We start from the raw sequence: 14752 nt of genomic DNA, 5'->3' as shown, positions 1-14752 counted from the left end.
AAGGAATATATCCAATTTATCCAACGGGGGTCAAAGCCAAAGGCTTTCAGGATACTTTGGAGGTAGGTCCAGCTTAAATGATCATATGCTTTCAATATGTCTAGTTTGATCATCATTCCTTTGGCTTTGAGGTTCTTATGGGAGTGGATTGCCTCTTGAACAGTTACTATCCCATCCACAATTTGCCTTCCTTTGGAAAAACCAGTTTTCTCTTGGGAGATTAGTGTTGGGAGGATCAGTTTGAGCCAATTTACCACTATGGTTGAGATAATTTTGAAGATTACATCGCATAAATCTATAGGTATAAACCCCTTTGGCTCTTCAGAGGGGTCCTATTTTGGAATAAGAGCTATAAAAGTTGAGTTTAGGGAAATATTTACCATTTTTTTTCTTCTAGACTCTTTCACTACTCCTAGGATGTCGTCTCCTAGAATTGTCCATGTTGCCTGAAAAATTTCTGTCGTGAATCCATCTAGACCCGACACTTTATTATTTAGTAGTTCGTTGACTACCTCCTCCACTTCTTCCAAGGTAATAGCCCTCATTAGTGCTAGGTTCTGGTCCCTGCTGACCAATTGTGGGATAGGCCTAGTTATCATGTTTATTGCTTCTGTCCTGTCAAGCTTTGCTTCTGTCATGATATTTTGGAAGTGATTGACCAACAAGTTCTCCATCTCATCAATTTTGCACTAGCTGTTTTCCTCCCTAGTCTAGTAATGAAAATATTTTGTTATACTGTCTATGCTGAATCATTACTTTGTGGAAGAATCTAGTGTTCTTGTCTCCATCCCCGAGCCACTGGTCTCTTGATTTTTGTTTCCACAAGATCTCTTATTGCTTCCTCCTTTCCTCCATCCTAGTAAAAAAATTTCCTTCTTCCTCCACTAAGGATTCCGAGTGGCCATTTGTTATCATCTATTATTGCACCCTTTTCATCCTACCTTATAGTAGTTCTTGGTCTTGCTGCATATTACCAAATTATTCTTTGTTCCATTTCTTTATTTTTCCTTTGAGTTCTTTCATAAGAAGTTGGAATGTATGCATTTTATTCCTCCCTTGTTCTGTAGTTGATCTCCACCATTCCTTCATTTTTACTAAGAAGGTAGGGTCACGCAGTGAGAAAGCTTCGAATTGGAATGGTCTCTTTCTCTACCCTTGTTTCATGTCTACTTCTAGCTTAATCAGCCAGTGGTTAGATCCCATACATGGAAATATTGACGCTTCATCATATACATCCGCACTTATTAAATTCTCCATTGCCAAGAACCTATCTAATCTTGATGCGATTTGGCAGGTTCCTCCTCTTCGGTTTTTCCATGTATAAGTTCCATTATTGGTGGGAATATCTACTAGATAGAGATCTTCTTGCATATCCCTAAATTGTTCATTTCAGGTTCTTCGCTTCTTATCCCGCCTTTCTTGTTCCTCTAGTGAGGTTATCATATTGAAATCCCCTACTATTAACCATAGTTTTTCTGCATGCATTTGGCTTAGTTTCCTAATGCTTTGTATAAATTTTTCCTTTTCTCTAGGAGTATGCGGCCCATATACTACTGAGATTATGATCCACTCTTTAGTCCCTATATTCTGAAAGCGGCCAATCAATATTCGTGACATTCCTATCCAATAATCTATGATTACCTCTATCGGGTTCCATAGTATGGTGATCCCCCCGCACTTCCTTTTGCATCCGATGCTACTACTTCGTATCCTGGTTTCATTTTGCATAAGATATCCTCTAATTTTTCTCCTGTTACCTTTGTTTCCTGTAGGAGAACTATTTGAGGCTTTTCCTTTCTCAAGCAATCTTGTAGGTACCTCTATTTTCCATGGTATTAAGGCCCCTTATATTCCATGATATCATTATCATTACTTAACTTTATTAAGTTGTTGGAATATCGATGATAGCAATACTACCCATCCGATGTTTACTAGCATCTTTCCCATTATTTGGATTGACTCTTGTACATTTCTTCTCCCTCTTTTCTTGCCTCCTTTACTTCTGTTGTGTTGTTTTGGGAGTTTTCTTGTTGCATGCCAAGTTGCTCTGCTATGTCTACTTGTCCCTGTCCTTGGTTAGGGTTATATTGCTGGAAATCTTCCTTGAATAGTTTCTTTTGATCCTCTGGAATGAATCTTTCATCCAGATGTCTCCACTCATTTAAAAGTCTTTTCAAAACTTCCTCTTCCATGCTCAACTCCTCCCTGACTGCATCTACTTCCATTATGGTGAGATCTATTTGCTCATTCTCTTCTTTTTCTATCAGATCAATTTGGGCTTTCCTCTTTGGGGTTGTTTTTTATTTACCTTGACTGCTCTCATTTCTTTTGTCCTAATAATCCATTGTTTTTGTCTCATTTTCTGTTTCTTCTTCTGCTTGTAGTACCTCATATCTATTTTTACTGGCCTTTTGATTTTGGTTATTGTTTCCTAGATTTTGCTGCACTCTCGTGGTCTTCCTCTTGTGTGTGACTTCTTTAAACCCTTCTTTTGCCTCTTGTGGGGGTTTCATTTGTTGTTCCTTTAGATCCAATCATTAATCTTGGTTCAGCAGAATTATTAGAATAATTAGCAATACTCATGACACTAGTAGCAGCGAAAGGGGATATGCTCATAATCCAAGGTCTGTTTCCATATTTCTTCATGATATTCTAGTTCTATCGATTCAGGGATGGGCTCCAAAATATTCATATATATGCAAATCCTAGCATATGAAGTGTGTCGACCCCTTTGTGTGGTTTCTTCTATTTTGAAAAAACTTCCTATTGCATTGCCTATTCCTTCCAGGATTTCCGGGTCCCAGAAATCCATAGGGAGACCAAAGAGTCACACCCAGACAAAGGCTCCCAGGAATTACTCCTTATCTGGGTTATAGCATTCTTCCCAATATCTCATGAAAAGTCCTACATTATAATGAAATTATGGACCGTTTTCAAAAACTCTTCCCTTATCTTGCAGGTTTGAGAAGATTACCATGAAGAATCCTCTAGCTCCAAACTTGAGTTCTACATGTCCTTTTGCTTGCCATTTATGTTGGATCCACTTTATCAGGTCCTTCATCGTCGGTCAAATGCCAATGAATTTGCATATCATCGCATGATCCTTCATGTAGTTGCGATATTTCTCCAGTTTGTTCAGGGGTATTACAAATATGGGTTTCTCAGTTGCACATGGCAGACACTGCCCTCTACTTCTCGCCTACCATCTAGCTCCAACAACAGGACCATTATTAGAGCCTACAGCTTCCAGGGAGCTTGGATGGTTTCTGGCTTTCCCGCTTGACTCGCTGGTTGTTACATTCCAATAGGAGGTGATCTCTCCCCCACCGGCTGGAGCTTGCATGTCTCTTCCTTCTATCAATTTTCGGTCGTACCTGGCAGCGCCTACCGAATTGTTAGGGTTTATGTAGGTTTTCAAAACGTAATTGTACTTCATCTCTTGCAGAGCTCGATCAAAACATCCAAAATATATATGTAAGAATCTATTGTTATTAAACATGTTCTCTTGTTATATCTATATATATATATATATCTATATCTATATATATATATATATCTATATATATATATATATATATATATATATATATAGATATAGATATATATATAACCATAATCAAGAATTTGTTTATTAATATTAATCTATGTAGTGCACAATATTAACTAGAGATACATAAAAATATCTCATCTGGCTATGTTCTTCAACCATAGTCAAAGGTCCATATTTTATATAATACATCAATCTAAAAACATCATAATTATGATTTCTAATTAGGTATATTATACATAGAATTTCTAAAATTTGACATGTTTTTATTTGCATGTGACAACTAGATAAGGGTGGTTGGTCCAACATAAGGGAGGGATTGGGGGGAATTAACTCTAGTCTCACATGTAGATTAGGAAAAGAAGGTGGAGAAGTACTAATTAATAGCCAAATGTTTTGGAGAATACAAATCCTATTGCCTTGAGAGTTTCAAGTCTTCCATTTAATTTCTAAGAGTGTCAATTTCATCCTCCATATTGTGTATTTTTTGCCTCTAAATGATGAGGATGTCCACAATAGTGGACCAATTTGCTACCAATTGTGCTTGTTGAAGTTGGAATTGATTTATTTCATGTTTTAATCAACAATTTCTTCTACAGGGATGTGATAAACGTTCTTCTTATCTTTCTTAGAATGTTGAGCCATATCTATCTGAAGGGGAAAATTATTTCAGATCTAAGGCTTCTACCATTTGTATTGTATGTAGAATTTGTTTCCTGATGATGAACCACATAAGAGCGTTTTAAACATCGATAAAATAAGCAATATCAATGCAGTGGATCTAGAAACAGATTTTGCATAGGGAAGAAAAGTTTGACTTCAATTAAAACTAGGAACTTGACCAAGTGTGAGCTCCCCCACTAGGAAAAGCATAGAAGATGAGCTTAGAAGTAGGGCCAATAGGGAAATATCCCCTCTGTCTCACCATTCAAAAGAGTTAACAATGAAATGAAATTGAGTACAAAGTAATAAGTCGGAGCACATGGAGATTGCATCCAATCTGTGACAATGATAATTGAATCCTAGTCTACTATTGATAAATTAGGCATGGAAATGGTAAAGCAAGCTGGGGGAGGCCTCATGCATGTGAATTGGAATATGAGCATTTAACTAAACATATGCATCATATAAAACTATTGCAACAAGTTTTGTGACTGGAGCAAGGAATGAGAGAAGTGAGAGGGAGGTACGGGGGGCGGGGTCCATTATTTCATTTCCTCACGTGTAATTATGTGTCGTCTTTTTCCATATAATGCTTGTCATTCATAACCTTATCCATGGGATTGGGGAGCAAAGCTGCCTCTTATTAATTTTTAATAACCCTTCTTCTTGGTGCGTGGCATTATTTGTTGGCAAATTACCCTGTTGGTTATTGTCTTACTTTGTAAAGAGCTTGGTATTCCTAAGTTTGGTTCAATTTATATCAATTTTTTTTTTTTTTTTTTTTTTAAATTGACTGGAGATTATCATCAATGGGAAGAGAATTTGAATGAAATTGCTTGACTTATAAGTTATAAGTCTCCCACTATGGTTAATTTGCTAATATTTAATGCAATGGCTTGCTGGACTCCTTGATATAATTTGTATGCTTTTGCTTGATTATATGAGGCTTTTCCTAAACTCCATGAGAAGGCTATTTATTTTTGTTATTCAAGGTGCATTAACACTGATGTCATCCCATGATCCTCCCATTCCTATTCTTTTTTTGTGATATTAATAACAAAAAACTACATTTACATTAAAATTTGTTAATCTATATTTTAATGATAAGTCAAATTGCTTATTGTGAAAAAACACTAGTTAACCTTATATAAAACACTAGATAAATTTGCAACCTTGTATTAAGGATCAAAGAAGAATTCTTATAACCATAATTTAAGGTGTTTTCTAGCTCTTTTATGTTTTGGCTTTTCATTGAAATCAAATGATACAATTTTGGATGAGATTGTGATTTTTAAGTAGTTTAAAATTTATTTTAGACTATATAAATAGATTTAGTCTCTTGAAAAGCATATGTAACACATCAATAATATAAATTACATAAGTCAAATTTGTAATTTTAACAAATAAAATTTTAAGTAAATTTAACAAAAATAAATAAATAAAAATTAAAAATACCAAATTTAAAACAATTTTAACCCAAAAAAATAATAAATAAAAAAATAAAAATAAAATTGTCAATAAAATGTTATCCGGAGTCATTGAGATTTAATAATAACCTCTCCACCCAGATTTCAATACCTGCTTCCAGAGGTCGAAAATAGAACCCCTAAAAAGTGAAAAAATAAAAGCCAAAAAGGTACCATGTTCATGAACTAAGACCAAAAATTTATCTTTAAAAAATAAAACTGCATAGTAATTTGAGTATACGTTACTTTCAAATCACGCGTGATTGACTTTACCTGACATGGTGCAAGGATATTCCTTGTAGAGTACAGTACAAACCATTTTTTTAACGCAACGGGTAATTAAAAAATCATCAAACTAATGAGCGAGACATATCTTTTTAAGCACGTGTTATTTTTTATATGTTTTTTTTTATTATGGAATACTGTAGTGTAAAAATCATTTTTTTAAAGTTATGGAAATTTTAGTTATATTTTGAAAAAATTTGATAGAGATTTTTGTAAATCTAAGTAAAAGTTGTCAAAATTTATAATTTTAGGTGTTCTAGATGTTTTTGATGGTGGTGAATTTATTTCCACCATCAAAAACATGATTCAAACACTGCATCTACAAGATTTTTTGAAATTTTTTTACCCAGATTCTAGCCATTTTTAACTCCGGACAATTCCTCCACCTCTATAGAAGACTCCCTCTAAAATGGTCTAATAATGTGTTTAACAAAACAGTGGCACACTATTTAACTTTGATCTTCCACCTTTATAGAAAACTCCTTCTAGAATGGTCTAATAATTTGTTTAATAAAACACTTAAACACTATTCAACTTGATCTTCGAGACATGATCCCAAAAATTAAAAAATCAAACCCACACCTCATGACAAAGAACCGGCCCATAATAAAAATGAAAATCACTTTGTTATTTCCACCTTTTCAGGTGTCCTAAATGTAAGACCATCTTCAACCGCCCTGCCTTAACACGTAGGGCCACCTCCTTATCCAAAAGGACTAAACGTATGACGTAGACTTCTCCATGTGACCATATGGTTATCCACATTTCTTATGATTACGACAAGGACCACCAGACATCTCGACGAGCAGACCACATTCTGCCAAAAATATATTTGCATGATATAGTGCGAGGTCATATACTTTTATAAGTATTAATTTTTTTTACTATATTAATTTATATTAATTATAATGTAATTGTAATTATGTTTTTAAATGAATGGAGTTTTCATTTCAATATTAATAAATATGTATTTTTTTTAAATAATATATTTCAATAATTTCAGTCATTCAACATCATGGTGAATAAATTAAAAAAATATATTTTCAAAAAAATCAACATTATCATAAAATGCAACACATGCTTATCATTTGCAATTATTATAATGGTTTATAACCGGCCAAAACAAAAGTACTACTTATAATATAATATTATCAAAAAGTTATAATATTATCAAAAAGTTAAACCATATTAAAAGAATAATAATATAATGATATATTTTTCCAAATAAATTATATTTTTTTTAAACTATATATTTAAAATATTAATAAATATATATTTTTAATATAATTTATTTTTAAAACAATTAAAATTCAATATCATAAATAATAAATAAATAATCTAAATACAACATATATCGAAAAATACATCACATACATGTGATTACAATTATTATAACCATTTATAAGAACAAAAAGCCAAATCACTACTTACGAAAAATACACATCCATCTGCCTTCCTTCATACAAATCATAACTTATTTTAATTATATATTAATTGAGATTAATTTTTTTTGGTTATAATTGTTATAAAAATGAGTGAAATTATTAAATTTTTAGATTATTACTAATATTTTTAAAATAGTTTTAGGAAAAAATAAAGTATATATATATATATATATTTTTAAATTACAAGGAATACTATAAAAATGACTTTTTTTTCATTAAATATATGATCATTAGATATTTAGGTAAAAGAATCAGATAAATAATATGAGTGGTAAGAGGTTCTTAAAAATTGCTTCACATTCTAATCAAAATCACAAATAACTCAAACAAAAATGACATTAAGATTTTTTATTTTAGTTAAATTATTGGGAAATAGAGGAAAATGTAATTTATGCATGATCTTAATAATATTAAAATCCTGGATGCGGGTGATAGTACGGGTGGCAGGGAGGAGCCACATGCCAGCCATGTGGAGCCTTAAGCTCAAGCTTAAATGCTAATGCGTCTCTCGCCGCCGAAGATTAAAAGCTCAGGTGAGGGTGATGGGAATTCAATGCAGCGTCCGGTTCATTGGTGCGACTGCAATCTGCAGTTATGGAAAACAAGTATCGAGGGAATGTTGAGGTTATTAAGGTGGCTGAAGGTATGGAGCAGGGTCAAGCTCAGTGTTGTGGTAACAAGGTTCAGGCTCCTGCGTGTTGTTCTGTTCTACAGGCCACAGCTCTTGCTGTCAAGGCCAGTTTTCAAGGTGGAGAGGGTTGCCTCCAGGTCGGAAACTCTGCTGGTTGCCGCCTTTGCTCTGTTGAGTGTTGTCCCAGGTCTGCTGAGAGCAACGCTAACTCAGTTGGGGGCTGTATCCAGTTGGGAAGGTCTTCAATCGCAATACTGCTTCAAGCCGCTGGTACTCCTGCAACTATGGTTAGACCCCGGCAAAGACTGCTCAGTCGACGAGGCTCTGCTCGGGGAGGGTCTTCTCGTCCTCCAGCTACAGAGCCCCATCTCCAATGTTGCCGCTGTAATTGCCATAGAAGGGCAGAGGCCAATCCCCTCCAGGCGAGCCAGTTCATGGATGCGAGCAGTCCAAGCTCTGAACCAGACCCTCTTCCTGCGTTTGGCTCAGCCATCTTCACTTTCGGCAGCTCGAAGAATAAACCACGCATTAATGCTCACATTTCGGTCTTATTCATCGAGGAAACTCAGGATGGTGAAGGTGGCTCGCGCAATCAGGAGGAGGTCCCAGACGAAAGCATGGAAGGTGACGAGGAAAGACCGGCGGGGGCTCCTGTGCAAGCTTCCATCAGCCCTCAGGCTCAGCAGGCGTCGACATCCAAGGAGAACACTGCTGAAGACTGGGACTCCTTCCCCACTGCAGAAGAGCGAGAGAAGTATGGATGGTGCAGAATTGTCGAGGAGAAGCCGGAGGACTAACCTCCACTGGTTCAATCTGTCGTTTTCCACAATTGTGCAGGTCCTGTTCCGGTCCTATATCTATGTCTATGTCTCTCTGGTTTATGTTTCTGTCTATGTCTGCTATGGCTATGTCCCTCTTGTTTACGTTTATGTCTATGTCGGCTCCGGCTATGTCTATAACTCTTTTGTTGCCCCTGCGAGGGATGTTCTACTCTGCTCCGGTGCCCCTGCGCGGGATGTTTTTTGCATGGTAAAGATTCACTGTCATATTTTAATGTACTGTGAGGATAGTTTTGTCTGGTCGAGCAGCCCCTGCGAGGGCGGGTCTGGTGTTGAGAAATCATGCTCCAAAGAGCCACAGTCGGCCTTGGGCAATCTGAATATATGCCTGTAATGTTTTTCTTCTGTACATAATAAAATAGAATAGATTTACCGAGAAAAAAAAATATTAAAATATTATTATATCTAAATTTAATAAAAATCTATAATGTGATAGAACTGACTCTAATCTAGAAAATTAAAAGTATCTCTTAATTTGACTAATACAAAAAAAATCATTATTAAAATGAGAACTAACTCCTATAAACTTCATAGCTAAATTGGATATTAGATAATTCTTAAAACACCACAAAATAAAAGAATCTATTATATTTATAATACTAAAAAAATTAAATATGAAAATCACTTCCTTTTCAAATACCATAAATGCATCCAAATTAATTACAATTTCAAAATGTCTCACAAAATAACATCTTAACTCTATTAAATTTTTAAAAACCAAATAATAATTTCAAGCAATTTTTTATTTCAGACCTCTTTGATCCAAATCAACTATATAATTATTCCGAAAATTCTATTTGATAATTTTAAATAATATTGATATCGTTATCAAATATATATTAATTAATTTTTATCCTAACTTAATTTCAATAAAGTTCAACCACCATCATCAATCAATTTTTTTTGTACCATTGATTAACTTAACTAGGTAAATTCAAAATTTAAAACAATTAACTTTTAACCAAACAAACTCACACCAAAATAACATCCCATAAAATATTATAATAAAACAAAATAATGTGATAAAAATAACTGAACAAAGCGAAATGACCCCCACATGTTTGCAATTGTTATAACCATGGTGTAACAACCAGACACCCGAAAAAGATACCCTTAATGCATACTTAATACAGATCCGGCTACCTTGCCCTGTGCAAACCTACCAGTCCATGATCTGCACCAAAATGCCCAAGGATCTACCATCCCTGCTGCTTCAAGCATATAAATCTCACGATAGCTCGATTTTTATGTATGTTCTGCCACGCCCTTTGCTCAAGTGAGTGAATTTGTTGCAGGAATCCAATCCGCGTCTCTGCTCAGCTGTGTTCATTTCTTCACTGCAACGCTAATTCCATTTGGAAATTGCAGCTCATTCTCAGTCAGGTCATTTGGCTCGTTTATTGGGTAAGAAATATGAAGAAATCCGTGGAAATTCCAATCATTGCATCATTCTTGAAATTGCTTAGCTACAATCCATTAGTACGGCATTACAGCACTGCGCTGATAGCCGATAAGTTGGTAGTATGTGATTAGTGGGGAAGATTAAATGAAGTCATGGATTATGGAATTTTTTGTGTTAATTTGGATGTATACATTTCTGAAATTGAAATTTATATTGATGTTTCTTGTCTCAGTTTCGTGTTTGGATTAGTGTGCATTTCATTACAATGAGCTGGTATTCCTGGTGGACAGGTTCCCTTGGCACTCGTGGGGTAAGTGTTTTAGTTTATAATTGTACATTTATTTTATGTCAATTTAATGGTCCTTTAAAGTCTGATAAATTTGGGGTTACTGGTTCTGTGGGGTTTTAGTATTCTTTCTTCACTATAATACAGTTATTTTTAGGGAAATTAATGAAAAGCAGCATTGCAGTAATCTTTCTTCTCGTTTTGCCTCTGTGGATGGCCCTTCGTACTTTTATTGTTAAATTATTACATGGATTGCAGATATGTTTTCGCTTCTCAGACAAAGTTCTACAAGCAAATGCCATTTTCTTTCTCCCTGGTCTCCTGGTGATCGGTGAAGGGTTTCGAGACGCGTAGGACTAAAATAAAATATCTCTCACACAGCCGAAAAAATATTCACCAATGATAATGTGCTTCTTTCCTTTACTGTAATTCTTACAATTCTTAGTTTAGGTTTATTACACCGTTACAGTTAAAGACTGCCTTCTTTTTTCTCCTGTAATTATTTAGGATTTTAGGGTTAGGTTACTGCACTGAGAGAGCCATTTCTGTACATGGTGGGGCTGGGTTTAGGGTCCATTGAATATCGACATTAGCACAGACTCCTGTAAGGCAAGCTTAATATCCATGCCAGGTTGCATATGTTGAGTTCACACAAATTGAGGTGGTCTATAAGGTCAGGGTGAAGGATTCATCAACACTCGCTGTGTTTATGGGTGAGTGGATTTGAAAGTAGATTGCATTGAATACTGACATTAACACATCCATCTAAACCTGACCACGAATTGAGCTGCTCTACTGGGCCAGGTTAAAGGATTTATCGAACATTTATTGAGGTGCTGGTCTGGGCTAAGTTAATGAATTGATCAAACACTTTTTTTAATATATAGGTGCATTCAAGGTACAGTGCACTGAATATGAACATTAACACAGATCCATTTAAACCTGGTCTGATATGTATAGCTGGGTTGTGAAGCTAGGCAGCAGATCTCGAGAACATAGAAATGGTCATGTATTAAATCTGAATATGCATACTTGGCTTCGTAATCTCGATGTGTTTCTCAAAGCCGTGTTTGGATGGGTTAAATGATAAGCATTTTGCTGCATTTGTTGCTCTTGCTTGCTGCATTTGGAATTGTTGCTCATGCTTCATTATATTGCATTGTGGATTGCTATTTTGGTAACTCGTAACTCTTTCAATGCAGAGAAAATTCCAAACCAATGGTGAAAGCTCCATAGATAAATCTGGGAGGCAGCAGGGAGTGGCGTTGGTCATAGGGGTAACAGGAATTGTAGGAAATTGCTTGGCAGAAATATTGCCATTATCTGACACTCCTGGTGGACCTTGGAAAGTTTATGGAGTTGCTAGGAGGCCTAAGCCAGATTGGTCTCCAGATAGTCCAGTGGAATACATTCAATGTGATGTTTTAGATAGACAGCAAACTTTAGAAAAGATCTCATCATTGAAGGATGTCACTCATCTCTTTTGGGTTGTTTGGGTTAGCAGAGAGACAGAGGAGCAGAACTCTGAGGACAATGGAAGAATGTTGAGTAATGTGTTAGACGCCCTCCTGCCTAATGCAGAGAATTTACAGCACATCTGTCTTCAGACTGGAGGGAAACACTACATTGGTCCATTTGATGCAGTGGCCATGAATCATAAATATCAGCCCCACGAGGCACCCTTTCACGAAGAGCTACCTAGGCTACCTGTGCCCAACTTCTATTACACTCTCGAGGATATTGTATTTGAGGCTGCAAAGAAGAAAGAAGGATTAACTTGGTCCATTCACCGTCCGACACGCATATTTGGCTTCTCTCCTTGGAGCTTGATGAATATTTTAGGCACCCTCTGTGTTTACGCTGCCATTTGCAAACATGAGGGGTTGCCTTTCAAGTACCCAGGGAACATAATTTCGTGGGAACAGTTCATGGATGCATCTGATGCAGAATTAATTGCAGAACAAGAAATTTGGGCTGCCACAGATCCTTATGCCAAGAACCAGGCCTTTAATTGTGCTAATGGAGATGTGTATAAATGGAAACACCTCTGGGGAATACTCGCAGAGAAATTTGATCTGAAACCATTACCATATGAGGGTGAAGGCTTCAGTTTGGCTGAGGCGATGAAAGACAAAAATCCAGTTTGGGATGCCATTGTCAATGAAAATAAGCTCCACCCAACAAAGATCGAAGAAGTTGGAAACTGGTGGTTTGCAGATTTAATACTAAATCCGCCTTGGGGAGCTGTACTTAGCATGAATAAGAGTAAAGAGTATGGTTTCTTTGGGTTTCGAAACACAGAAACTTCCATGGGGCAATGGATTGACAAAATTAAGTCATCTAATATTGTTCCCTAGGTTTGATCGATCCCATTGTCTTGAATTAAAACCGAGCGGAGGGCTTACTTCACCGTTCATTCAGAACTTGCTTTTGGGATTCAACTTTCAAATTGTGCAGTGGAGGATTCAGGATAGTTATGCTATATTTTGAAAGTTCTAGTTGGAGGTGTTGATAATAACAGAGCATACTTCCAGAGGAACGTATTTTTGTCATGTCGAAGTATAGTTTGTGAGACTGGTTTGAAAATTGCTTGATATTTGGCGTGTTGTAACTTTGAAATGGAATTCCAGAAAGAGCTGAATCTCCAGTCTATTATTTCATCCAATTTTTCAAGCCATTTAGTTCTGTTACTAAAATCGAGCATTGACAATCGCCATCTTACAGGATCGTTGATGTGTATCGTCTTAATCTTTATCAAATTGTGTTGCAAATTCAAGTTGAGTCTATTATTTCATCCAATTTTTCAAGCCATTTAGTTCTGTTACTAAAATCGAGCATTGATAATGGCCATCTTACAGGATCGTTGATGTGTATCGTCTTAATCTTTATCAAATTGTGTAGGCTGTCAACATTGAGCGTCTAGAGCAATTAGTGCAAATTGAAGTTGAGGTATCATGGTTATCTACCCAATACTCTTTGTGTACGGTGGAGGATATGGAGTATTTCTTGAAAACACTAATTTTTACTCTAAATATGTTACTTTGATTTCATATTTCTGGATTCCTGTTTTGATACATTTCCTGATTACTTCATTATCAATGAACGAACATATGCAGTCACTAGAATATAGGCTTATACAATATAATTAAACTATTTCATCACCATAAATTATAAATGTAAAATGCACACTTAAACTTGCAAATATATTTGAACAAACTGGAAAGTAATATAATCCATGACAAAACAACATTAATTCAGCATAATCACAAGTTATGAACACTTCATTTTTAGGAAGTATCTGCTAACTGATTGTCAAAAAGGTACACTCCACCAAACCATAGGCTCCCTGTTGCACCAGCTCTCATTGCAATAGAGGCCAAACCCCTAAGTTAAAATTATGAATCCACAAGGGTGATTTACCTATGGTTGACTTTAACTCTCTTCACATAGTTCAATTTCTCTGCTCACAAACAGTTTTTCATCTACAACAACCCCAATCCATAGCACTCTTTCCTGTTAGCTTGTAATCCAAGGAATGGGGTCAATTTTACTAATCAACAATCCATTAGGCTAATCCACTTTCATTCAGGGCTCCAACATAGGATGGCCAAGAATTTTCACTGTTGGAATTCCAAATATTTTGAGTTGTAGATAACTTTCAGAATGATAACAATCATCATTACAAATAGTCTTCATTACATTTATAAATATTGCACTATAACTAACATACCAAGTGCCCCAAGGGTTTTTCAAAACTCTGAATCTATTCATGCATTTCAAGCAACCAGAGATAGCGGTCTCACCAAGAATTGTATCAATGAATTCTAGTGAAAAAGGAAAAAACATAAAACAATTAAAGTTAACCTTTATATTAATATTCAAGGTTTCGATTACAAATTATGTTCGTTCATCTTATAGTAATTCATTATATACACATTTATATCATTGGTTGAGGGACTGGAATTGAAATATTACAATTGCAATGCCTCCAACCTCTTAATTAGGAGACTCTTATACAATACCATTCAATGCCGTGTCAGAATCTTCTCTAATTGTTAGTTTTGCAACCATGGTTACTTTTGGCGGTCAGAATCTTCTCTAATTGTTAGTTTTGCAACCATGGTTAGTTTTGGCTGTCAGAATCTTCTCTAATTGTTAGTTTTGCAACCATGGTTAGTTTTGGCTGCA

At 35.6% G+C, this 14752-nt stretch overlaps 1 protein-coding gene across 1 annotated transcript; it reads left to right on the top strand.

The window, feature by feature from the left end:
- The first annotated feature begins 9939 nt into the window (after positions 1–9939).
- Positions 9940–13224, top strand: LOC149197663 (3-oxo-Delta(4,5)-steroid 5-beta-reductase-like). Its single transcript, XM_089405928.1, has 3 exons — positions 9940–10280; positions 10511–10588; positions 11767–13224. The coding sequence occupies exons 2-3, from the start codon at positions 10544–10546 to the stop codon at positions 12919–12921; spliced, it is 1200 nt and encodes a 399-aa protein (XP_089262054.1). The 5' UTR covers positions 9940–10280; positions 10511–10543; the 3' UTR covers positions 12922–13224.
- Positions 13225–14752: the final 1528 nt, after the last annotated feature.

The sequence above is a fragment of the Pinus tabuliformis genome, chromosome 2_2, assembly GCF_031772625.1.
Source record: "Pinus tabuliformis cultivar Carrire ecotype Pingquan chromosome 2_2, CPIR1, whole genome shotgun sequence".
In the NCBI taxonomy this organism is placed as follows: domain Eukaryota; kingdom Viridiplantae; phylum Streptophyta; class Pinopsida; order Pinales; family Pinaceae; genus Pinus; species Pinus tabuliformis.
This window is presented reverse-complemented; position numbering and strand designations above follow the sequence as displayed.